The sequence below is a fragment of the Nomascus leucogenys genome, chromosome 24, assembly GCF_006542625.1.
Source record: "Nomascus leucogenys isolate Asia chromosome 24, Asia_NLE_v1, whole genome shotgun sequence".
NCBI classification, from domain to species: Eukaryota; Metazoa; Chordata; class Mammalia; order Primates; family Hylobatidae; genus Nomascus; species Nomascus leucogenys.
Window position 1 is genome coordinate 4,241,141 of NC_044404.1, and position 26,694 is coordinate 4,267,834.

General features: G+C 55.8%; 1 protein-coding gene across 3 annotated transcripts in view; it reads left to right on the top strand.

Moving 5' to 3' along the window:
* PRDM16 (PR/SET domain 16) overlaps positions 1 to 26,694 on the top strand; it is a 362,171-nt gene that overhangs the window by 303,828 nt on the left and 31,649 nt on the right. For all 3 annotated transcript variants that reach the window (XM_030805535.1, XM_030805536.1, XM_030805537.1), the window contains 3 exons: positions 8,264 to 8,398; positions 19,570 to 19,672; positions 25,847 to 26,054. In XM_030805535.1, the coding sequence (XP_030661395.1) occupies positions 8,264 to 8,398; positions 19,570 to 19,672; positions 25,847 to 26,054 (446 nt within the window). The remainder of the gene's footprint in view (positions 1 to 8,263; positions 8,399 to 19,569; positions 19,673 to 25,846; positions 26,055 to 26,694) is intronic.

Consider the following 26,694-nt stretch of genomic DNA (forward strand, 5'->3'; position numbering starts at 1 on the left):
ATCTTGGAGGAATGGCTGCCAAGAGTTGCCTGTTTCTCCAAGCAGCAGCCTCTGTCTCTCTCTCTCTCTCTCCCCTCACCCTTCCCCCACCCCAACCCTCCCATCCTCCTTCCTTTCCTCTCCTCCCACCTCCCTCTTAGCCTAAGCAGGTGGGCCCCAGGCCTGCTGACCGCCGACCAGGCCTCCCGTGTCCCTGGCCGTGGTGTGGCCCCATCCCTCCAGCCATATTTCTCATTAGCACTGGGTCCCATCACCACCCAGCCCACTATTGGGCATCAGGACGGGGATTTATGAGCTCATCTAGGCTCTGTGTTCACACCGGACTGAGGTGTTTCCAGAACGCCTTTCCCCCACCTCCTTCCATCACAAGAATGGGCTTTCTATTTCAGCTACTCGTGGACACCATCAATTGTGACCATTGTGTGTGTGCACGTGTGTGCATGTGCCTATGACGGCCCCATAGCCAGGGCTTCTTACTCTGAATCAGCTCATGGGTCCTTAAAGAAGGGGGTCAGGGTAAGGAGACCCTCCCCGCCGGCTCCCACCAGCTCCTGGCTGTCAGAGGCGGGCTGTACGCCATGGGCTTCTGGGGAGCCTCCTGGCTGCAGCAGGAGACCGGACCGAGGGGGCAGCGTCCCAGGGCTCTGCTCCTCCCTGCATGCTCAGAGTCCACTAGGCAAGCTGATGATGGACACTGCGGCGTTCCCACCTGCACGCACATCCTGGACAGGGCCGGCAGCTGGCCATGCCCACTGAACCTGGAGGACCAGCCCAGCAGAGAGCCCACAAATCAGAAGTGCAGGAAACCTCAAATTATATGCAAAAAATGTAAAGGTTAAGAGAAATTTTCCTTCACTTCACTTCGTAACTCAACATTTCTGATGGGGTTGATTTATGAGCTGTGGGAGCTGCCCGGAGCTGGGGAGTGGCAGACAGTGGGCAGGAGGGCAGTTTCCATTGGAGGTCCTAGGACTCCTGAGGCTCACCCCCAAACAACTCAAAGCCAGGCTTTTAAGCAGCTATCAGGCAGGGAGCTGGATTCCAGATCTGGAGAGAGACACAGCCCAATGGCCACGGTGGCCTCCAGGCCACTGCCTGCTAAAGCCGGCCATGTGGAGATATGGGCTAGGCCACTCCTTCCCTCTTTGGCTCCCTCCTGTGTTCATTGATCACGTGTAAATAGAAGCGAGCAGTGAGCCCGGGTTGGTCACTGTGCGTGCGTCTGTTCGTTCGTCTACCCACTTCTCATCTGTACTGGCCTCCTATGTCACGGAGAACATCCCAGGCCTCAGGCCTACCCCGAGAGGCTCCCAGAGGGCCTTGGAGGTGTCAGGACTAGAAGACTTCACACCAAAACAGGCCCGGCTCCCAGACGTGGCTGGATGTAGCATGCACCCAGGTTGGAAAGGCTGGGCTCGTGCCCTAGGGCAGGCAGAGACATCGCCTTTGGCACAGATCCTTGGCGCTGGCCCCACCTGGTACAGTAAGAAGCCTGTGTTCAGGTGCACATGGCTGTGGCCTTTGACATCACCTGCCTCTGAGCATTCCTGCTGCCAGTGTTTCTTCCACCGATCCAGGAGCACCCAGAGCCTAGGGAAGCCCCGGTCAGACGCAACTTGGGCAGCCTGAAGGCCACCAAGCTGGGGAGTGGTGGCCTCTCTCTGTCCTTGTGGGTGCTGGCAAGTCTCACGCCAAGGGAAGCAGGGACCAGGACCTGGGACTGCCCAGGCCTGCTTTGTGGATTCCAGAGCACATGAAATCTTGCGGCTTCCAGAACAGGGCGCAGGGACCCTCCCTCTAGTCCTTGAGTCGGCCCTGGAGAGCACACGGGGCGGCCATGGCACAGCTCTGGAGTCTGGCAGCCTGGGCTGGGAGATGGCCCTGTCTCCAGGGGCCTCCATCTCCTCATCTACAAAAGGTACTGTGGGGCAGCAACACAGTACCCATCTCATAGGCCCGCGGCGATGAGCGAGGGGCCTCGACAGCACTCTGCGTGGCCCTGAGTGCACAGAGACCCTGGGGAGGAAGGTGAGAGAGGACAGGAAAGGTGCAGGAGGAGGCAGTGGTCAGGGCAGCACCTGCCCTTTCTGGAATCAGAGACAGCACAGGCCCAAGAAGCCAGGCCTGAGCCTCCACCTGCCCGGCCAGAACCACGGCCCAGGGCCACTTCAGGAGCATTTCTCTGATCTGAGACAGAAAAGCAGTGGCTTGTGAAGTTCTGTCCAAGCTCCTGATCCATCTGCTCCCTCCTTCAGGAGTTCCCAGATGGGTCCAGCAGGAACCCCACAGGGCTGGACCCTCCATGCTGGGACAGGCAGCCAGATGTGGTCAGGTATCTCAGGGGAGACCCCACACCTGACTGATAGCAGACACAGGCCTGGCCCCTCCCAGCGCACCCTTCCTGGTGCACCCTCCCCCAACACACCTGCTCCCGGTGCAACTCTCCCAACTCGCCCCTCCCAACGCAGCCCTCCTAACACACCCCTCCTGGCACACCTCCTCCCAACACACCCCTCCCAACACACCCCTCCCAACACACTCCTCCCAACACACTCCTCCCAACTCACCCCTCCCAACACACTCCTCCCAACACACTCCTCCCAACACACCCCTCCCAACACACTCCTCCCAACACACTCCTCCCAACTCACCCCTCCCAACACACTCCTCCCAACACACTCCTCCCAACACACCCTCCCAACACACTCCTCCCAACACACCCCTCCCAACACACCCCTCCCAACACACTCCTCCCAACACACCCCTCCCAACACACCCTCCCAACACACTCCTCCCAACACACCCCTCCCAACACACCCCTCCCAACACACTCCTCCCAACACACTCCTCCCAACACACCCCTCCCAACACACTCCTCCCAACACACCCCTCCCAACACACTCCTCCCAACACACCCCTCCCAACACACCCCTCCCAACACACTCCTCCCAACACACCCCTCCCAACACACCCCTCCCAACACACCCCTCCCAACACACCCCTCCCCGTGCACCCTCTCCTAACACGCCCCTCCCGGTGCATGCCCTTCCGGCACACCCTTCCCAGCACATTCATCGCTGGCTCAGGGCCCTCAGACCAGGGCTTCTCCTGGGTCTCCTGGAGGAAGGGTTAGCACCTACCTGGCCCCCCTCAGAGGCTCCCCGCTGTGGAAGGAAGGAGTTAACCAAGACCTCCTCAGTCACCCCAGGGGGCCTACTAGGGAGAGGGGACGCTCCTCCCTTTAGGGGCCACCAGGTGTAACTCCCACCCTGTGACCATCCAATTGGTCAGGGGTTGGGGACCAGGCGTCCGGGGGATGAGGAGAAATGCCTGGGAAATGAGAGTGACGAGGGAGGAGAAGCTGTCAGGCCTGAGAGGGGACCCCACCCACAGGGCAGCAAAGTCTGAGTGTGTACTCGGGACCAGGACCCCTGAGGGAGTTGTTGCCTCCAGTCTCCAGGCCTCTTCACCCGAGAGGGTCAGGAACAGAACAGAGGCTCCAGAACACTGTCCCATGTGGGTGAGAAACCAGCCATGTCCCTGTTCAGACACGCTTGAGAGAGCCAGAGATGTTTACCCTGGCAAGGGAGGGTTAGGACTCAGGCCGCACGCAAATACCTGCAGGGCCGTCATGTGGAAAAGAGAGGCTGATTCTGCAAGGTGAGGGGGGCATTACAAGAAGGGAGAGCCTATCCCCCAAAAAACAATTCCCAGTGACTCGATGCGTTCAACAATACACCGGCTGCCTGGGAGCACAATGGGTGGCTGCTCCACAGAGCACAGTGGTATGTGCCTGGAGACTGGCTGTCCCAGTGCACAGGTGGGTCCCTAGACCTGCAGCCATCAGTGGCTGGATCACAGGCATTGAGGAGGCCTCAGATGTGAGGTTGGATGGAAGGGGCCAGGGTTCTCCTCCAGAAGTTCTGCCATGACACAGAATCCACATTGTTGAGAGGGAATTGGCCATCACTTCAATGTCCTCCTGCTGGCTTTGGCCTTCTGCTCACCAAAGGCTTCTCGCCGCGTTCCCCCAGGACAAGCACACATACATGAACGCACACTCATACATACATGCACAGGTACACCCACACACATGCACACCCCCCCACACATACATGTGCACACATGCAGGCACACGCCCACACAGAAGCACACATCCAGATACATGCATGCCTGGATGGCGAGGGGCTTGGAAGCACTTAAAATAGTGGGACACGGATTGTTTTTCCAGGGATTTATTGGGGAGATCCCCAAGGCCTGGAAGTCAAGGTGAAGCCAACACTATTTTTTTTTTTTTGAGACAGAGTCTCTCACTCTGTCTCCCAGGCTGGCGTGCAGTGGTGCAATCTCGGCTCACTATAGCCTCTGCCTCCAAGGTACAAGCAATTCTTGTGCCTCAGCCTCCCAAGTAGCTGCATACCACCACACCCAGCTAACCTTAGTATTTTTAGTAGAGACGGGGTTTCCCCATGTTGGCCAGGCTGGTCTTGAACTCCTGACCTCAGGTGATCCACCCGCCTCAGCCTCTCAAAGTGCTGGGATGACAGGCATGAGCCACTGCACCCGACCGAGGCCAACACTCTAGAGTCAACAGCCAGGCCCCAGGAGAAGCCCATGCCATGGCTGTGGTCACTCACGCATCATTTACTTTCTCCCTGGCCCCTGTACCATATACGAGGAGAGAGAGCCCAGAAGAGACCCATGCTGAGAGGGAGCGAGACAGAGACAGACAGAGAGAAGCAGAGTAGGGGCGACAGAGAGGGAGAGCCTGGCACCCAGGCCACCACCTATACAGGGGCTGTGAGTCCTCTGCCCCACAGTGACCTCCAGCCCAGACCCGGCCAGTGGTGAGGCAGGGTGGGGCCACGTGGGTCTTGGCCAGCCCAGCCTCGCCCCCTTCCTGCGGCAGAGGAAGATGGCAGGGCTGCCGACCACAGCTCTGGCTTGGCGGGCCTTTCCAGCGGTTTCCTGATGCGCATCAGAAGTCAGGGCGGGAGGTGAGGGGGCCCTGAGAAGCCTTTGTGCCTGGGGAGGGGCCTCACCACGTGGGGCTGGTGGCCCTGGGTCTGCACCCTAGAGGATGGGAAGCCTGCCTCCCCAGTGACAGCCAGCTGCTTGTGGCCTCCTCCCTCCCATGCCACGCCCCTGCCACCCCTGTCCTGGCAAGAGATGGGGTGCGGTGGGGTGGGCTGCTGAGTCTGTGGTTCTTGGATTGGGCTGGCCCTGGACTTGGGCAGGGCAGGCAGTGACCTCCCTGGACAACGTGAGGACCCTTCCTGCAGCCCCTTTAGGGACCAGGACCTCAAATGTCAAGGGATTTGCAGTCCTGCCTAGGGCACAGCTGTCTCTGCAGAAGCTGGTAACACAGAGGCTGTCTCCCTGGGAACCTGCCCTGAGTCCTGAACAGCAGGGTGGCCACAGACTCCCCACCAAAGCGAGGCTTGAGCCAGCCGGGGCCCAGAACAGGGGGAAGGTGTTGGCTGAGCCCATGTCTTGGGTGCATTAGGGGTGAGTCCTGCCTCTTGGGAAGAGGCCTGAGCCCCATCAGCTGGTCCCTGGGCTCAGAGGGGGATGCACTCGGGAGCACGTACTCCTGGCTGCACCAATGGGGTGCTGTGACCCAGGTGCTCCAGCTTTGAGGACAAAAGTCCAGGTCCCAGGTGGGAGGGCGCAGCCCACCCTGGGTGAGCACCAGCCCTCAGCCCACAGGCACTGTGTACAATGTGCTGTGATGTCAGCAGGCCTCTATGGAGAAGTGGACCCATGGGCTGGGGACGGGACTGGGATACTGCCAGCCCCATATGGCCGGCTGTGCTCCTGCCAATCCATCGTTTGTATATTGAGCGTCCCCCCCGCCGCCAATGTTTTCCTGGGGTGCCAGCCTCTAGCCTAGTTATGCTTCTTGGACTCACATGCCCTCTGGACCACAGGCCCATCTACAGTTCTGAGTGGACAGGATTTACAGCCAACCCCGGGCAGAGAAGGGACCTGGCCATTCAGTCACAGTCACTTGGTGAATGGAGCACAGCAGCCACAGCCCACGAGCTTGGGAGCATTTCTGCCGCTGCTGTCTCTGAAATAAGACAGGCTTTGAGTGAATCTCCCACTGCCCTGGATGGAGCCAGAAGGTGCCCAGGGGCAGGCACGGCTGTGTGTGATAGGAAGCACAGGGACACCAGGAGCACACCCCTCTGCCCTGGCCGACCTCCTGCCCTGCACTCCAATCTATCTCACCCAGCACCTCTGGAAACCCTTAGCCAGGAAACCCAGCTTGGTGGTGGCTGTTAACAAGGGGACTGAGAGCAAGTGGAAGGGAAAGAGACTCGAGGCCCTCTCTCTGTCTCTGCTGTGCTCTGGGGGCCAACTTTCCCTGGAAGCCTCAGGGGAAGAGGGAACGCCATGCACAGAGGCCGGGGCACGTGGACCACATGCTTCCGCATTGATTGGTGCCGAAGTTGAACTTTTCAAAAGAATTCCAGCACCAGGCCTGAGATGGCTAGGAACCCGGGAGAGTGCATGCCGAGCATCTGAGGTGCCCGGAGTCAGCCTCCATTGTTTTTGCATGGACAGGTCACTGTCTCATCCTGACTCCCCTGGGTCCTTCTGACTCCCTTATCCATCATCCCTGCCCACCCAGACACACCTGCTCAAGGACACACCTGCAGAAGGACACACCTGCCCAAGGACACACCTGCCCACCAGGACACACCTGCCCAAGGACACACCTGCCCAAGGACACACCTGCCCACCAGGACACACCTACCCAAGGACACACCTGCCCAAGGACACACCTGCCCACCAGGACACACCTACCCAAGACACACCTGCCCACCAGGACACACCTGCCCACCAGGACACACCTGCCCAAGGACACACCTGCCCACCAGGACACACCTGCCCAAGGATACACCTGCCCAAGGACACACCTGCCCACCAGGACACACCTACCCAAGGATACACCTGCCCAACAGGACACACCTGCCCAAGGACACACCTGCCCACCAGGACACACCTGCCCAAGGACACACCTGTCCACCAGGACACACCTGCCCAAGGACACACCTGCCCAAGGACACAGCTGCCCGCCAAGACACACCTGCCCAAGGACACACCTGCCCACCCAGATACACCTGCTCAAGGACACACCTGCCCACAAGGACACATATGCCCACCGTGACCCACCTGCCCACCAGGACACACCCACCCAAGGACACAGCTGCCTACCCACATACACCTGCCCAGCAGGACACACCTGCCCACCCACATACACCTGTCCAGCAGGACACACCTGCCCAAGGGCATTCCTGCCCACAGAGACATAGCCTTTCTACTTTCGGGACCTGAGTGTAGTGTCGCCCCAGCCCCTGCCCCCTGCCCTCCCTCCTGCCCTGTCTGGGCTGGGCTGCCCAGGAAGCTTGCCCAAGATGCTGCTGGTTTGAATTCAGAACCCAGGGTAGCCACTGGCCAGAGTCGGGGAGGCTGGGGGGCCTGCAGTCGCCACCCACGGTCAGGCTGTTTGAGGGGACACCATCTCTCCACAGTGGACAGCAGGTCAGGTCTCCTCATCGGTGGTCCTCGGAGGAGTGGGGGTCACAGCAAATAAGAAAACTCCTAGGGATTACCACTCTGCCCGTTCAGAGGCAACAGTGACAACAAAGTTAAGCCAAGTTGGTGAGCGTGTGACTTTGCGGGCGTGGTGAGAACAGCTAGGCATCTTCATGCTACTGGGTGTCAAACCGAAACTCTCCAGCTTTAAGGAAACCAGATGCTTTTCTTACTCTCAGAGTGATGTGCAGGCTGCCTTGAGTGTGCACACACATGCACATGCACACCCAGCAACACCTTCACCTTCAGACACGCTTTTCTCTAGCCCAGCACCCCAGCTCCTTAGCAGAGGGCTCTGCTCCCAGATGCAGCAGTCTCTGCCTTCTCACACGTGGGTCAGCTTTGCTGCCGGGGTGGGGGTTGCAACTCTGGAGGCTCATTTTATCACCAGGCCGGGGCAGTGATCTGCTCGGTGAGAAAAGAAAAGGCCATTCCCTGCCTTTCTGCTGGGCTCCTGGAGACTCCTGGAGACTCCCGGGCATGGGCAGGCTGGGTGGGCTGGGAGCCCCGCTGATGCCCAGAGGGTGGGCTGAGGTCTGGACGCCGACTTGCCTTCCTACTTGAGCCCAAACAGCCAGGTTTCCGGGTGGGCAGAGGCTGTGTGCAGACTCCAGCACACAGGGCACCTCTGACTCCCACTTCGCTTTCCTCCCAGCAGATCTCGGAAGACCTGGGCAGTGAGAAGTTCTGCGTGGATGCAAATCAGGCGGGGGCCGGCAGCTGGCTCAAGTACATCCGTGTGGCGTGCTCCTGCGATGATCAGAACCTCACCATGTGTCAGATCAGTGAGCAGGTAGGTCCGGGCTCATAACAGGGGCTTCTGCCCTTTGGAATTGTCCCTGAGGATGTGGCACCAAGATTGGTGGAGGTGCCGAGGCAAGGGTTTTCTGAGCCTCTTTGGAGACATCTGCCAAGCCTTGGCCTGCGGTGGGGGTGCTGTTTGGTGCTCGGCCAGCGCTGGCTTCCGGGGAGCTGACTCACCCCGGGAGGGCTCCATCGGAGCCTTGCTCAGGGACCCTGCCTGAGGCTGGCAGTTCCTGAACCCCAAGAGGGTGGTTCGGGTGGAAAAGAGCAATGAAGCAGGCAGGACCCCAGATCACAGGGTCCACACTTCCTGCAAATGCCACTTCCCTGAAGGACACGGGAGAAGCATAGAGCAGGAACCATCACTGCAAGAATCCATCTAAATGGCGCTGTTTAACCAAATTTTCCGAAGAGTCAGCACCGGCCAATGAGGCAGCCACTCAGGGGCCTCCTAGAGCCTCCGGGGCCTCTGACCGGCCTACTGAAGGCCTTGGCCTTTTTGGCACAAAGTCCCTGTCCTGCGGGCAGTGAACCAGGCAAGAGACACCTTCACTTCCGTCCCTGCCACCTCAGGGCTGAGGACCCCCCTAAGCTCCCTGGATCCTTGACCTCCACGGCTGGTCCACACCACCAGCAGAACAGGCGTCCAGACCCACAGGCTGATCAGGGGAGAAGATGAGGAGTCTGCTTCCACTCCAGAAGGCACCGTGTCCCCAGAGCTGGTCGCCGCTTCATGGATTTCTCTATTTCAAGCTTGCGAGTGGCCCCTGGAGGCTCTTCTCACTCTGGAGCCAGGCCTCCCGGGCGGCACTTTCCACCTGCATCCTCAACACCGTGCGTTCCTCGGGGTGCCCGGGGTCCCCGGCCCCTTCCATCACAGCGTCTGGTTTTTCCTGTAATATCTTGGGGTCATATATGAGATTTCATTTGAAAAAAAAAAAAAAAAAAAGGACCCCATGGCTGTGAAAAGTGTGTGTGAAGACCACATCACGGAACATTCCCGCATAGCCTGTGCAAGTCATTGAAAGTGGTTCAAGGCTCTCAACTTTAGAGAAACAATTTTGCATTAAGAAATGCAGAGAGCAAACTCCAGGGAGGTCCTGCAGGCCCCGGCTGGCTGCCAGGGGCTCTCCCTCATTTGCCATCCCCTTGGCTGTGGAGCAGAGTCTCCATCGAGCAGTTGCTCCGCTGGACGAGCTCATTCTGGATGGGGACATGAATCCACTCTACTACCAGGACTTCCATGGCCTTCAGTTAGAGCCAAAAATGTTTAAAATAACTTTTTCTGATTGAAAAAAAATACAGAGATGAAGCAAAAGAATAATCGTAAACATAAGAACAGAACTTAAAAAAAGTATTTTCCTTCTTCCAGATGAAAGTGAAATTGGAGTGAAGGAAAACTGGGCTTGAGGCGCATAGAAGGACGGTCTTTCCGTCCTCTTCTGGGGCTCAGATTTGCAGAGCGTGTGTCTTTAGTCCTCCGCTGGGAAGCCGAGGGGCAGGGGCACTGCAGGGCTGGGCCAGGGCTGTGCTTTTGTGAGATGCAAACTACAGTAATGAAGGATCCAGTTTTTTTTTATTTAAGAAATAAATGTTTATTAGAACTTTTGAACTAAACTTAAGCGGTAAAGTGGGTATCTTTATGTGTCTAGCTTTTTAAAAAACAAACAGATGTGTAATCTTCTCAAAGAGAAGCCTGTCTTTAAAAAAATCTTCATTGTATTATTAATATTTCGGGGAAGCTTTCCTTTTAGCTACACGTGAGGTCCAAAAGGAATGGACTGCTTTGCAGCCAACTGTGTTTCCATGGTCAGGACCAGGGGGCAGAGATCCTTTTTGCCAGGATGGAAGAATTATCCTGAATCCTGATCCACTCCTTCCCTTTACCCCGCCATCATCCCATAGTGCCGACTCCCTCCAAAGCTCCGTCCTAGAGTCAGAAACATACTTGGCGCTATTACCCAAACCACAGATAATGTCAAAACTCCTCAGATACCTCCTGACCTGCTAGATGGCTCTCTCCAACACCGCCTCAAGGGATTCATTCTCTCTGTTTTAGGTCCATAGGCTGAATTAAAGCCACAAATCTAGAGGTAACTTGAAATGCACATTTAAGCAAATGCAACACCAAAATGGCCCAAAGAAGGGAGAAATTCCTCCACTTCTGACCCCCTCAACCCCCCTGTGAGACCCTTCCCCTCCGATGGGGAGAGGAGCCCTCTGCTCTTGAGAGCACCCCACATAGGTAGCACAGCCGGTGACGTCGGGTGTTACAGGGCCACCGACGCTCCTGCCCATGTCCCCGCAAAGGTGCACCTCCAAGCTGGATAAACCATGTGGCTGGAATGCCTGGGAAAGCAGGAGCCGGCCAAAGGCTGAAGGAGACTCACCGCCCAGGCACCGGGAGTGAGGTGGCTGAGTTGGCAGCTTCTTCTCCTGAAATCTCAACCGTGAATTTCAGTTATCAAAGGAAAATGAGCATCGTGTGGGATGTATTTTCCTTTGAATAATAATAAAATTTAAACACTAAAAATTGAAAAACTGCTCTCAGAAACCCATAGACTCTCACATGACATGAGTTTTAGCAATGCCTTTTTGAAAGGGATATAATAGATTTCAATCTAGTGTTTAAATGCCCTCTCTCACGCTGTGACGGCCGCACGGCCTCGGCAGAAAGCATTTCCGTTCCCTGGCCTTGACCACGGGAACGTGGGTTCCTGCAAAGCAACCTATTTGACCCTATGCGGAGCTAAAATACAAACTGCTCTGAAATATTAATAAAACCAAGAATTTTTTAAAAGCTTTTAACAGCTTCTCTTTGAGAAGGAAACATTACATGATACCAATGCCATTTCTCAGATTCCCACCACCAGGATTTCCTGGTACTTACGAACACCACATCCCCCCTACACAAACACACACAAGTGAACAATCTTCCTCCCTTCCCCTCTCTCTCTCCCTCTCCCTTTCTCTGTCTGTCTCTTGCAAGATTGCACACACACCCCACCTCTAATACAGCACAGACACAGAAGGGAAGGAACCATATCTGAACATCCGAGCTCCGTAAAACAACGTCGAGTTTGCCAAATGGTATTCGGCAGGGAAAATACTTCGGTCAGACAAGCATCACCATCATTTTGAGGTTCAAGACGTGTGACCTCAGCCCCCATTTTCAAAGGAAAAAGGAGACTAGGGCAGAAGATAGTGTAAACGTCCTAAAAAGAAAGTTCTGGAAGCCACAGCCTCCCAGAAGAGATGAGCTCCCCTACCGGGCAGAGGAGAGAGGCCGCTCTGAACTGAAAACTCAGGTCGATATTCAGATGGGGACCCAGGCTGGGGCTTTCCCCCTGAGTCTCCTGCTACTGGCAGCCAGTACTTAAGCAAACTCTGGGGCCTGGCCTCCAGGGTGCTCCTATGTCCTTGGGGTGAGACCCACACTTTAGGGGCACTTTGGAGGTGGGGGAGTCACACACCTCCTTCGGCCCATCCCGGACTCCTCCTGGCCTTCACTGGATGCGGGTTGCTGTGCATTCAGATGGGGTCTGGGGTGGACGCCACCCCTGCATCCCTCATGGTTCTGTGCAGTGTACTGGCACTCTAGCTGACACTTTGGGGCACTCCGTGGCACCTGCTGAGCTGGGCGGTGCAGCACCCACAGGCCCGGTTCTGACTATCTGGCCAGGACCCAATTCTGGCTGCTCAGAAGCCTGCTCAAATCACTGACCACGTGTCCCTCTCCCAGCATCCCCTAACACGCCCCAAGACACCTGCCCTGTACAAAAAAGGACTGGCCATGTGCTCCTCCACAGCCACTGGGGAGAGGCAGGAGACAGGGGCTTGAGAACATGTGAGCCCCAGAGTGTGGCTCAGCAACCGGCCAGCACCTCCCCAGTGGCTCCCCGCTGCCCTGCTGCCTTGCGGTGCCTCATGGACGGAGGCAGGACCGGCTAAGCTGAGGGAGGCATGGAGGCCCCAACACCCTCCTTCCCAGGCAGGGCTGGCCCAGCATCCTGTCCCTTCCCCATCTCGGGCCCCATAGGAATCGGACCGTCCTCTCCATGAACAAGAGCTATCCCCATGGCGTGGGGCTGAGGGGGCTGCTTGTGGGCCCCACCTCCACGTTCTCATCTAGCAACAAGATTCCCCATCCTGGCCCCAGGGGACCTCTTGAGAGGTGACCGGGCCCGTCCCCAGCCCTTGCTTCTCTAAGGCCCATCCCAGCCCTCCTCATGGCTCATGGGAGTGCTGAGCAGAGGCCGAGGCCACACTGGGCCACGAATTTGCTCCTGGGCCCGGCCCCATCGCCCAAAAGGGGATTTGTGGTTTTCTATTTGCACAAGGAGGCCCCCAGATCACGGCCAAGGACACGCTGGCCCCTTCCGAGGCCAAGGGTCCCGCTGCTTCTGAAGCGGCGCAGGCTCTCTGGGGAGCTGCTGGGAGCAAAACATCCCCGCACACAGCGGGGGGACCGAGCCTTTCCCCTGAGACTTTCCGGGCAATCAGATTGCAAGGGAGATAGGGCTTTGAGGTGTCAGAAGTCGTCGTGGGGGACTTTGACTTGCTGCCTCGTCTGAGCATGAGCGGAAGGCACAGAGGGGCCCTCGGGAATCTCTGTGCACTTTTCCGGGGGTGCACCCCCCCACCCCCACCGTCTGGCTCCTACTTTGCCTTTTGGAAAATTCAAGACACTCGGATCACCCCTGGGTGGTTCTTTCTCCTGTAATTATGAACAAATGAGCTGGTTTGAAATGTTTCAGGAGACACAGACAGGGGCAGTTCCTGAATTTGTTTTAACGTTAAGAAAGAAAACAAGAGCTTGGCGATGAAGTGCCCGCGGGGGGACGCGGGAGGCAGGGACGAGCTGTCACAGCCGGTGCTTTCTGTTTTTTGGTTTATCTTTTTCTCACTTCGCCTCAATAGGGTAAGAATATTGGTGGTGGGATGTCAACTGTCTAGTGGGGCTGAGGATGGCGGGGGATGGTGCTGAGGTCAAACACGAATGTCGGGGAGCCGGACTCAGGGGTGCAGGTCCCCCAGTGTACCGCGGAACGGCTGTGGGGCTCTCAAATGACCTGCAGCACCCCTGGGTTGAGAAAAGCAGCCCCGATCTGCATAGCGCCCTGGGGCTGCCTGGGCATCAGACAAACCCCGAAACCCCAGGGCCTTCCAGGGGCAGAGCAGGGGTCCCGGCTCCCGCCGGGGAGCAGCACAGCCCCTCCGCAGAGCGTGTTCTGCGAAGGCATTGTGTTAGAAGAGTGGCCGCCAGTGGCCAGGCAGCACCGCGTGGACAAGAGCCCGTGCCGGTTGTTCATGAGAACCCGGTGTCTCTCGGGTCGGCAGAGGGCATTTCTCTTTTGTTTTGTTGTCCTGGACTCTGACCCGGGTCCCGCGTTTCTGTCTGGGCGTGTGTCCTATCAGGGTTGTGATTTTAAACAGAGGGCATCCAACACCCATCATCTTGTTCTGCCCTGACCCCAGATATGTCCATATTCCCTTTGCTTTTATCTCTCACAATTTTTTTTTTTTTTTAGACAGAGTTTCACTCTTCTTGCCCAGGCTGGAGTGCAATAGCACGATCTCGGCTCACTGCAACCTCCACCTCCCTGATTCAAGCAATTCTCCTGTCTCAGCCTCTCAAGTAGCTGGGATTACAGGGGCCTGCCACTATGCCTGGCTAATTTTGTATTTTTTAGTAGAGACAGGGTTTCACCATGTTGGTCAGGCTGGTTTCGAACTCCTGACCTTAGGTGATCTGCCCGCCTCGGCCTCCAGAAGTGCTGGGATTACAGACGTAAGCCATCGCCCCCAGCCATCCTCACAATTTTTTAAATTAAAAATCATACATTGTTAATTTGGTCAGGGCACACAGGAGCCTCCAACCATGAGATACAGTTTACCCCCTTGAAATGGGAAGGAGGAGGGCAGGGGACTCCTTTCAGCATTTCATAACCAGCTTACAAAATACTCCAAAATATATGCAGGTTGCTTTGACTCCCATTTTACGAGGCCCCCTTTGGAACAAACTGATCCTCTTCATGTTGAAGAACGAGGTTTAAATTCAGCTGTGCCGTCTGAACCCCTACGCAAACCACCTGTTGGGATTCGTATATTCCTTTCCTGCTCATTACAGGCTTACTTTACTAGAAGAAGCTATTTAAGAATGATCAAGGTAATTTAACTGTGGACCCGTCATTTATATTTTTATAATCCAGATCCAAACCACACAACTAAGAAACAGATAAGTGTACACAGAGTTTTATTTCATGTCTGGGTCGCTGGGATGGTGACGGCATATCGCACACCACACAATAATAAAACTTAGGCTTAATAAAAATGCTTCAGCCATGTGCAGGAGGAGAGGAAGGTGGCGAAGCCCAGACTCCAGCGGCAGAGGATAGGACTGTCTGTAGTCCAGGAGCCTGACTGTGGTCTCCTCCAGCCGCTCAGCACGGAGGAAGCCGGAAAGCGAGGCCGGCCAGAGGCAGGCTCCGAGCACAGGCGTGCACAGGGAAGGGAGAAAGGAGACCGCTGCCCAAACCCTAGCGCTGCAAATCGGGGTGCTGCCCCTGCTGGCCCTTAGGGCATCATCACCACTACATGCTCAGCTCCTGGGCCGGCTGATCATCACAGCGCTTTCCCACACTCACAGCGTGTGGAGACAGCAAGGAGTTAAAATGAAGCCGGGAGCAGCACTGAGACCCAGCCGCCTCCGCTAAAACCAAAATGCAGGGGACAATCCTCAGACCAACGTCCTCTCTCTCTCCCCCAAGGCCAGGTGAGAGCCAGACTGGGTCACCAGGGGAATTTGCTTTTGGGAAACGGTTTTAGAAGAATTCCGATTCCACTGGCTGCTTTCACGTGTTCTGTGAGAAAAGCCTTTCGCACAGTTAACTCAGGCACAGTTGAATTCTGAAATCCAGAATGGTGAGCGATTGCGTTTTTTCCAGGAAGCACACGGAAGGAGGGTTCACCTACTTGATTCAAGCCTGCCTTTAAAGTTTCTTACACCGGTCAAAAAGAGACAAGAAAGCCCAAAAGTTCACTTGATGGAAAAAATTCATTTATTCCAGGAAAGAGAAAACAAGAACAGCCCTGCTCAGATTCAACCCAGTTCCTTTTCGTCTGCAGTCTGGTGATTCCCACCTGGTGGAATTTGCATGGAGTTTTTCATCTATTTATATTGTTAAATTCTGTGATTAAGCGGGAACGAGAACCGTTCCACTTAGAGCTTCATATTCGAAAGTCGTCTCTTTTCTTGTGAATTGATTTGATATTTTAAAAACTTTCTTTAAAGACCTGTAAGGAGAAGGTATCCCAAAGCTGGCAGCCATTGTAAATTTAAATGATTTCTGTGTCTTAAAGAATATTGCTGGGGAGCAATGATATTAATTTTCATAAAAGGCTCTGTCTGAATGAACGTGGCCTGGGCTGACTCTAGGCTTTTCTGGGGCAATTTCTTTGCCTTCTGTTGAGAACGTGGCCATTTATTTGTCCCAGAACTCCGTTTACCTACAAGAAGCCGCCTCTTTGTGTCTGGAAAGTGATAAAAGGGGGAGAAAATAGGCAGGGTCATGCTAAATACAGTTGGAATTCCGAGGACCTGTGTTTCGTGTTGTTCACCCACGTTCAGTCAAGTCATTGTTGTTACAAAGAGAACCTGAAGTGTTGGAACAAGGACTTAACTTCAGATCCAGTCTGTTTGGCATCATTATTTTTTAAAGCCATTCACAGCAGACATTTATTGGCGCTAGTAAACTTAGCTGTTGTTAAGTGGGTTCCCCACCCTCTCAGATCCTTAAACTAAAGGGAAAATTCCAGCCTTCCCCGTGCAACACAACCCGGGGACTTAGGCACGACTTCAACAGGGTAGCGGAGGCAAGTGTTTATAAAAAGGCATAGATGCTTAGATGCTGTCGCTTAAGCAAATATACTGTTCTTCTTCCTTTCCGGCGGCCAGTCGTCCTCCCTGAGGCCGCTGCTGGGGGCTAAAGGCTATCAGAAACTCCAGACTTTATTTTTGCTTCAACAGACTTCTCCCACCATGCTGACTTAGCGCAGTCTGAGCAGGACCCACCGCGGGTCTCAGGAGGAAAGGAGGATTATAAGCAGACGGCAGGAATGTGTAGGGAGCTGCAGTCATAATTTATGACAAGCCCTGCAGGAAGGGGCCTGCAGTACAGTAAATGCGCAATTTGTGACGCTCTCGAGCCAGGAGCCGGCCCAGGCTGGGTCCGCAGACGCCCGGTTCCCACCGCGGCGCGGTCTTTGTCCCGGGAAGTCGCCTGACCCCGCCGGCCAGGAACAGTGGCGTTCTCGGCGCGTCTGGCTGATAAGGCCTTTGTGACACCGGGGACAGGCTGTAAAAACGCAGCCGGCTTTTGTCTGCACCCCCGCGCCGCTGGCAAGGGCGGGGCCAGCGAGTATGGAAAAGTTTGCGCGGATTCCCGTTCACCTCTGACCCCCAAAGCAGTTGGAGGCAGGTCGGAGACCCTCACCCCCGCCCCGCCCCGCCTCGGGCCCTGCGATCAGCACTAATAGCGATTAATTCCGACTGCTGGCTCCGAGTCCCATGGCCAAGGCACCCTCCTCCTGCAGGTCCAGGCCAGGGAGGGGGAGCCCAAGGCCCGGCGCGCTAGACCCTCCCGCGGCGGCGGCTCCAGGGCAGTGTCCGCGCCGGAGGGGAGGGTCCCCCCGGCAGGTCTGGTGCCCTCGGAGCCGGGGTGGGGTCCCAGGAGACACCGGGGGCCCTCGGATTGGGGGAAGAGGTGGAGGAAGGGGTTTCCTTCCGCAGCCCCGCGGGTCAGAGGAGGGAGGCCTGGCGCCCTCGGAGCTGGGGTGGAGGATCCCTGGAGGACCAGCACCCTTGGGTGGGGGGGGCATCCCAGGAGATCTGGCTGCCCTGTGTAGAGAAGGGAGTCCGGGTGGTGTCCTGGGAGTGTCTGTGGCCTTTAGAGAGGGGATGGGGTTGGGGTGTGGATCCCGGGAGGCTCGGAGGCTCTCGGAGGGGGCCAGGCGGAGGATCCAGGAGGGCCGCGCCCAGCCCCCGTCCGCCCACCCAGCCCTCTGCCCGCCAATAGAGCGGAGCCGAGAAGCGGGGAGTGCGGGAGGATGCCTGAGGTCTCAGGTCAGGACCCTCGACGGGGGTGGGGTGGGGTGGGGAGGGAGGTGGTGGGGGGGTTGGGAGGTGCGGCCTGGACTGGAGCCAAGGGGCAGGCGGCCAGGGTCCACATTGCCCTCTAACGGGACCCCTCGAGAAGCCTCCGCCTCGCCCGCTGACCCTCCTCTCTCCTGCCCAGGGCCTGGGCCAGGCCACCTGCCCCAGGGGCGTCAGCCAGGCCAGGCACTCAGCAGCCCTTTCCACTTGAGTCTGCTGCAATGCCACTCACGGCACCGCTCAGAGGGTCACCCGGGCTTTGTCCCAGCTGGCGCTTCTCATCCTGCACTTTGGGCCCAATTTTCTAATACAGTGGCTCAAGTTTCTTTTTTAAAAAAGAGACAATGATTCAGCCACTGTGTGATTTTTTTTTTTATAAGATAATACAAAACTGGGGTCCTAATAATAATGGGTTTAATCGAAGAAGTTACCATGGGCCAGTTTCTCCTCTCCACTTTTACATCTCCTCATAATTTTAGCAACTTACCTGACACCCCATAAGGGAACTTCAGACACTACTGAGAGAGGCCGTGCACCTGCCTATCCTCCTTCGTGCAGTTCCTGTCTGGGTGTCTTGGGAGTAGCAGACACTGGGCGTTACAGTCACGCTGTGGCTTATGTGTGTCTTTTGAGAGTTCTTTGGTGTCATTCTGGAGTCAGTTGGGACTGGCAGATTGTAGTGAAATTCACAACGTGGGGGGCATAGGGGAGGAGCATGCAGGGGCCACACCCAGCCCTGTCTCGGGGGTGCCCCGCTGTGTCCAGCCACAGACCCCAACCAGGTCCAGCTGCTGGAGAGCCTGGCCTGACATAGGATGGTCAGTGGGGAAGGGAGTGTCACCCACAAGGATGGCCACGTCCCCTCCATCCCTGGGAGTCCTTCCCTTTCTGAGTCTAGACCCACTCTGTTTTCTTGGAGGAGCCTCAGCCCCAGGTCTCGCAGGGGCAGGTGGATTTCCCTTGGGCCTCTCCCCAGCCTCACAGCCAGTCCTCCGGCCAGGCCTGCAGGTCCCTAGAAGCTCCCCAGTTACTGTGATCAGAAGAGAGTCTCAAACACCCCCATGTGCAGGGTGGGCAGTGACTCCCCCGGGAGAAACACACCTGCCACCAGACACTCCGGGACCAAAGACGCAGGGTTCCTGGTGCTGGCGGCACAGCCCGTGCCCTGGCCCAGGCCTCAGATGGCCCGGCCTCCCCTTTCTGAACTGCCAATTTTCTTCATCTCGACCACCACTTCCACACCCCAAGACAATCTCCTCTTTTCAGGAGGCCCCTGGCAAGCCGCGGTGACACAGCCCCCAACAGCACTGCTCAGTGAGCAGAGTTCCAAATGGAGGCCCCCTCGCCCCCAGGGCTTGACCAGGCTGCAGAGTCTACCTGAGCCCACCAGTTCTCAAGGGTATCCTCCATCCCAGACTCCCACCTGTGGGGTCAGCCGCAGGGCGCCAAGCTGACAGTGGGCACACAGTCCTGCCCACCCCAGCCATCCTGGCTCATGGCATCCCCGCTCCTGGGAGAACTGCAGCCCCGTGTCCTGACTCACTGGCCAGGCTCAGCTCATGGCCATTTTCAGAAACAACCAGATTCACTCCACACCCCGAGCTCCCCCTCCCCCACCGCCACTGGCAAAGCGGGTCTCACTTACATATACAAAATGGAACAAAAGAAACTTGAGAACCCACCCAGGCGGGCTCTTGGTGGAAGCTGGGCTCTGCTGTGCCCCCAGGACGCCCCCAGCTGGGAACTTTGATGTGGATCCTACCTGTTTAGTTAGCCACCCCCTTTATGAATATCCTAAAACCCAATAAAGCAAATTAAAAGGGGACGCAATTCCTTCTGCACAGACTCTGCAAAAGTTCCAGAAGGTACCCTCTTGGTGGCAATTAGAGGAAAATCAAGTGCAGGCCGAGCTGTGTCCACAGTGTTAAGGGCTGAGTGTGCACTGAGAGGCTCTCCAGACACCAACAAACCACACTCACCCTTTCTCTCTGGTCTCTCCATCCTAGATTTACTATAAAGTCATTAAGGACATTGAGCCAGGTGAGGAGCTGCTCGTGCACGTGAAGGAAGGCGTCTACCCCCTGGGCACAGTGCCGCCCGGCCTGGACGGTAAGACCCCTCCCCCAAACCGGGCCACGGCCCCTGGGAGCCCCCAGCCAACCCGGAAGAGGAGCAGATGCCTGGGAGGACCGAGGGCCTCTCATCACCTCAAGCCACCTAATGAGGGCCAGGCAGCCCCCAAGTGCTGGGTGCCTCCATTTTTGCAGACCCCAGGCCAGCAGAAATTGCCCACCCCCACAAAGGCTCAACCTAATGGCTTTCTTGTTCCTCTTCCCTGGGGCACCCAGGAGGTGCACCCAGAATTTAAGAAGGGCTTCGGGCAGTGGGCAAACTGATAGCCAGTGGATTATATCTTTGCAATGTTAGGGTCCCAGGTGATTTTTTTAAGCTATGTTTTATTATTGCTATTATTCTTATTAGCAGCAGCAACAGCAGCCTTTGCTTTCCCTGGTACTTAAACGAACAGACAAACAAACGCCAAGCCAGTTTTGTAGCTTCGAAGCATTTCTGGCTGCCCCAGAGCTCTCTGTGGTGTGGGAAGATTTTGTTTCATTTAAGAGAGTGGATGATGGCATATGTATCTTTCAAAGCAAAATGTACATCTGTAGCTAAAACTCCAAGAGAAGTGTTAGGGGAAGTTTCGTTTGGCAAGAGGGAAAATGCAGGGTCTGAGGCGGGTCTCACAGTGATGTGGAGTCACCCCGCTCTTCCAGACAAGGCTGTGGGAAGCTTTCCAAATTTTCTTTTCCCTAGATCTGCCAGTCCCTCTCTGTCGAGTAGAGATGGGACAAGTGAGTTTCCCTTTCACCTTCCTCCACACCCAAGTACAGCTGAGAGGATGCCTGAGAAAATTCCAGTCCCACACAGATGAGCTCTTCCCAGATACAGGCTCATTCCTGCCTTCACGTCATGAAGCCATGTGTCCATTCCCCTACGGGGTCCTGGAACAGCCGGCCAGGAAAGGCTCTGTGGGCAGCAAGGCCCGTCGGCTCCACGCTGGTCCCTCTGAGCAGACGGCTCCAGGATTCGAGCCTAACTGCTTTACTTTGGGTGAGACCCCACAAGTGAACAGAAATGCAAGCTCCCTCCTGGCCGTTTCCGGAGCTGGTGATTCCTGCTGGTGCTGGAGCCTGGAGGGAGGCTGAGTTTTCCTCCTTGCTTCTTGGACCTCCCCTTCAAACACACCAAGGCTTAATGATTAATGCCATCCACTGCAAGTTTCTCCAAGGAACCACTCTGATTTCACGGTGAAGGAATGGTGCTGGAATTAGCAGGAAGGCTTCGAGACCAGACATGGAGAACTCCGCCTTCACTTACCCTTGCCATCACCGAGCGTGGCGCAGCTAGCTGGGTCCTTCCTTGGTGCAGTATCTGTTTATGTCCCTGAGTGTCCGAAAGGAAATGAGCACAGTAGGATAGTTTAACAAACCGGAGCCTATCTGCACTTTCCTCTAAAGTGTGGTTTTATTTAGGCCTTTGAGAAAAGGAAAATAAATTGCCGAGATCTGGATAGCAGGGGGGAAGGCCTCATTTTCCTTAAAATAATTGTTGAAAAGGTCTATGAATCTCAGATAGCACACAAGAACGCCAAGAGACAAATCTACTTGACTTAAGGAGAGGTGCTTGACTATGGAATTTCATTTGTACAATGAAATTTCTTTCTTCCAAAAGGTTTTTTAAAAACCTTGATTTCTGCTCCCCACCCCCCTCCAGCCCCTGATATTAAATAACCTGGGTCTACATTTTCCTAATAATTTATCAAACATTTGTGGGCTAATTGCTCGCCACACATAATAGCCCAACATCAAATATTTGACTTTCCCTACTCTTTCCTGTCAAGATCATGCCTCCCCAATAGCCACCTCCCCCACCAGTTAAACTCTGAGTCGCACAGAAAGAAAATGCAAAAATGTTCCTCACTAAGATAATTATCATAAAAAATCTTTTATCCCAACCCCAGCTCAATGCAGCCGGCCCCTTATCACTGCAGGAACTTGGAGGAGGCTCTCGAGCTCCTTTGAGCCTCGAGTCTGGTAGATTAGTACGTAGACTCCACATAATTGTGAACCCCTCGGCTCTCCGGGGCCATTAGGGACTGATTTATTTTTCTGTTACATTTCTGCTCTGCCATGAAGGTTGCTGATGGAACTTAAGATAGGCAAGTGAGGCGCAGATATGACAAACAAGATGTGAGGTCACCGCGGCGTTGGCTTAGTTGGCATAGGTGACAGGTGGATGCTGCACCGCAGCCCACGTACCCCTGCCAGATGAAGAGAGTTTCATTTCCAATCACTGTATTTTGTGCTTTTGTTGGGAGAAGAGGGCTGGGCTGGAGACCATGTTCGGGTAGCGAAGAAGACACAGGAGACCCCTGGGGGTCAGCCTGCTTCAGGAGAACTGAGCCTCTGCCCTTCAGTCCCGCGGCTGGACACATTCCCTCTGCAGAGCTGCAGCTCTATCAGGAATGCGAGGCCCATTTCCACACAAGTGATTCAGACCACAGGGAAGCCACTTTCAGATGCATTCGACTTTGTGTTTTGTTTTTACGCTTACAATGAAGAGGAAAGAATTCTCTTTCGTGAGAACTTTTTGCTCTTGGGAGAAAAAGAAAGTCACTTCCATTCCAATATGCTTTTCTTTTGAGACAGCCTCCCGATAATTTGCTTTTCCTCTCTCCAAAAGAGGCCAAGAGGAGGCAGTGCGTGGAGCACAGAGCGCATGAGCCAGCCAGATCGTGAGATCCGGGATCATAAGATGGGAAACATTATCAGAATAGGTCATGTTCTTTCAGCATTTCTTTAAAGCAGAAGTTTCTTGTGCCGAGAAAGTGAAAATGCCATAAACTATGCCATTTCTGGCCCCTCCACGAGCCCCAGGGGTGTATTCAGGGCCAGCCTTACCTGCCTGGAAGACAGCCAGGAGACCTGTCCACACCACTCAGTAAGGGCAGGACAGGCTCACGTGTGTCCTGTGCCTGGCTCTGTCCTCTGATGGGGGCCCAGCTCCGTCCGTGGAGGGCTGGGGTCAGGGAGCAGCAGGGCAGGGATGGTCACTGAAGTCGGCTCCATCACGTCCAGGGCACCCTCCAAGGCCATTGGAGTGAGAATCAGACTGCATTCTCATTTGCAATCTAAATCTGTATTTTCATCCCAAATTCTAAATGAGAACTGGAAAAAATAAGTTGGTCAGTAATATGAGTGGGTGGGGTTGGCATTTCTTCTTGTCTTTGTTTTCAAATTTCAACTTCTATGATTGTTCTTCATTGGGTCCAGAAAGAGTAAAATAAAAGCTGGTATTTCTAACTGAATCACGATGCTGGCTGGAGGCCCCATCTCAGCCTCCTTCCAGCCCGGGACGTTGGAATCCACCCACAGGCAGCTTCCCAGGTCTGCGGGTTGGCTGTGTTCTGCAATGGTCTTGGCTTGTTCTCCAGTGAAAATCCCAGTTTCTGAAGACAAGGGAAGGCCTGAGAGGGGGTGATGGTGAGCATCCCCCTATCACAGGCTCACCTCGCTTTCCCCAAAACCCTCAGTGGGAAATTGGGGCCCTGCCAGCCCTGCTTCCGCAGCCCCAAAACCACGGGCAGGCTGCAGGCCCACTGCTCTGCCTCTTCCTTGGACAAGCAACTCAGTGTTGCCCAGCCTCAGTTTGCCATTTCTGAAGCAGGCATGCAAATACTGTCGCCCTTCCCTGGGTGCTCGCAGGTCGATGCGAGGCTTCAGTGCCCGGATTCTCTTAAGCTCTGAGGACAGGACCCGCCACGTGGGGCTCCCACCAGACCCCAGGGGTCAGCCTTGCCTCCACATCATTTGCACAGTGGGCTCTCTCTGAAGAATTTGCAGGCTTGAATCACATTTCAAGGTGGCATTTTGTAGACTTCTAGGGTGAGTATTTCTCGCCCACCTCTTCCCAGTCTGTGTGCCCTGTCCGAGGATCCCTCCTGGCAGCTCCTAGGTGGGTTTGGTTTGTTCAGCGAGTGAACAAACTCAGAAAGCTCCGAGTGGCAGCCTTCCCCGGAGAGGTTTGAGACGGAGCCTTCCAAGCCCCAGAGGCCGTAGCTGAGGAGTGGACCGCAGTCCTGTGGGAAGTGGACTGCGCAGGCTCTGGGCATCCTCTGGCTTTTTTCCCTTCGTGATCTTGTTTTCCCCCAAACCAGTGCTTTCCTGAGGTTCAGGTCAGTGAGCAGGGCCAGGATGCCTGGACACTGGCTGAGAATGAAATCACGGTGTTTGGTGCATCTTGACCGGCAGTGGTGCCTGCCCACTCACCCCCAATGCACACACCCCTGGGGCTCCTCTCGGCCAGGCACCCCTTCCCTGTCAGCCAGATACTTACCTCTGTCCAAAGATGGCACCGAAAATTACATCTGGCGAGCTGGCGTCTGTACCTTGGTTGGCAAGGGGTGGGGGGGTGGGTGCCATCCAGTATGCCTGTTGTGGTCTCTCGGGGCCAGCACCCTGCTGGAATCCCCACCTTGGGCACCTGAGGCTCAGGGAGCCAGGCTCTGAGGACCCACCAGGGGTGCTGGGGTGGCCCAGGCCAAATAGCAGCATCTCCACCCTTAGGCTCAGGGAAGCTTCCAGTCAGCAAGGAGGTGCCACTTCTGGTAACCCCTGCACTGCCCAGACTGCAAAGCAGCCCACCCTTTCCTTAGGACTCTAAAAGGCCTATGACCGTGGTGGTCTCTCTGACACAGGGAGAGGACAGGAAGTGACAGCCCTCTTCCATCTGCCCCCATCCCCCCATCTCCTCGGCAATCCTTAGGTTCAGGCCTTTGAGCCAACGTTCAGACCAAGTTCATGAAGACTCTGCTCAATGCTGGGCACTGGGTCAGTCCTCGTGCACATGCATATACACCCAAACACACATTCCCACAAGCACACAAATGCACACACACAAACTGCATGCATATACACATCACATGCACACAAACACAAACATGCACATTAGCATATGCACATTCATATGCAAGCATGTGTACACATATTCATGCCTGCACAACTGCACACCCATTGGCACACACACACAGACCAACACACAATGTGCGTGTTCACACATGTTCACAAGCACATGTGTGCACATCAGACACATATGCACACACACACAGCCACCCATGCACACAAACATGTGTATAATATGCACGTATGCACACATAACACAAATGCACACACATGCAGACAGAAACACATGTGCATTCACACATGCAAAGTATGCACCCACATGAACACACAGATGCACACATGCCTCAACACAAAGGCATACACAAACCACACATGTGCAAGTATGAAAACATGCCAGTGCACACAAATATTCACGCATGTAGGTGCATGCAGAAACACATGCACCCTCACACACATGCACATGAGTACCCATGCAGGCCCACACAAACATGGGTGCAAGTGCATAGACTTGCACACACAGTCACACAAAGATGCACAAACATGGATGCAGATATGCTGAGATATTCACACTTACGTGTGTGCATACACAGCTGCCTGCTCACGCCCAAGACGCCCCTGTGCACTCACACACTGGTGCACACACCATTGTTCAATTCATTTGGGAAAGAGCTCAGTGCCAGCGTTCTTTCCAGAGCTGGGGGGATGAGGCGTCTTGTGGTGGGGGGGGCCTCGCATCTTAGGTGGAAGGCTGCTGCCCAGCTGCTGCAGGCAGGGGAGGCAGGGACGGGCCCAGAGCCCCCCCACCAGGATGACAGCTCCAGGCTGATTGTTTGGCTTGGCAAGGCGGTCAGGATGCTGCCTCATAAACTTAATAATAGCTGCCCCCCTTTTAATTTGTTTGACCTTGACGACAATAATTTATTATATGCACTGGAGCTCTGTCATCATTTTTCTCCTGATTCATAAACAAAGCACTTGGCCCGGCTTCCTCCTCCACTCCCGAGCTCGGGGCCTTCTCCAGCCCACGGTGGCTGCCTGAGGCACAGGCAGGGCCGGGTGTCGCCCGGGGCTCCCTCTGAGGCACAGATTGGGGGGATCCTTTGGTGCTACCCAGGGCTGGGCCCTGGGGACTCCACATGCCTGTCTCCAGGGCATGCTGGTGGGCCCCAAGTTGAAGGCTGGAAGGAAGCAGTGCAGGACTGGCCAGCCTGGGTGCGGGCCCTGGGGCAGCGTGGTGAGGGGGCCAGGTCTCCACAGTCCCCTAATAGCCCTGGGCTGGGTCTCCGGCTCACTCACCACCGCCTCGTTCTCTCTCTTGCAGAGGAGCCCACGTTCCGCTGTGACGAGTGTGACGAACTCTTCCAGTCCAAGCTGGACCTGCGGCGCCACAAGAAGTACACGTGTGGCTCAGTGGGGGCTGCGCTCTACGAGGGCCTGGCTGAGGAGCTCAAGCCTGAGGGCCTTGGTGGTGGCAGCGGCCAAGCCCACGAGTGCAAGGACTGCGAGCGGATGTTCCCCAACAAGTACAGGTGCCGCCCCCTCCTCTGAGGAGTCTTCCTCCCCTCCCTTCCCCTGCCTCACTCCGCAACAGGTGGAGACAAAGGGCCCCCTAGTGGGACACACCCTGGGGATATGTGCCCCTTCTGGGACACTGGCGCTGCCGGCAGAGCAGGTGCAGGATCCCGTGGCCAGAGCCGCAGGTGTCCCCTGGCTCTGACCGCAAATGTCCTGGCCCCAGAAAGCCACCTCCTAGGCTCGTGGCCCTGCCTGCCAGGGCTGCGCTGTGGGGAGAAACTAGAAAGGAGAAAAACTCAGGCCAGAGCCCAGACCTGCAGCCGCTCAGCCTACGGCTACCTCTGTAATAAGGTCCCAGACTGGGATGGGGGTGGCAGCACCCACCACCGAGGGATTCATGGTGGCCCCACCCTCCGGACACATGAGCAACTCCTTCTCAGGTGGTAGGCAAGAGCCGGAAGGGGTCACCCCTATCCCCAAGACACCAGCCCTGCTCCCCACCGGGTGGCAGCGGCCTGTCCCAGGAGGGCCTTCAGAGACAAGAGCAGGCCGGCACTGGTCCTCTCCTGCCCTGAGACCAGGCAGGAGCCAGCATCTGGGGCCTTGGCGGACTTGGGGACCTGTGACCCCCTGGGAAAGACAAGATTCCTGGTC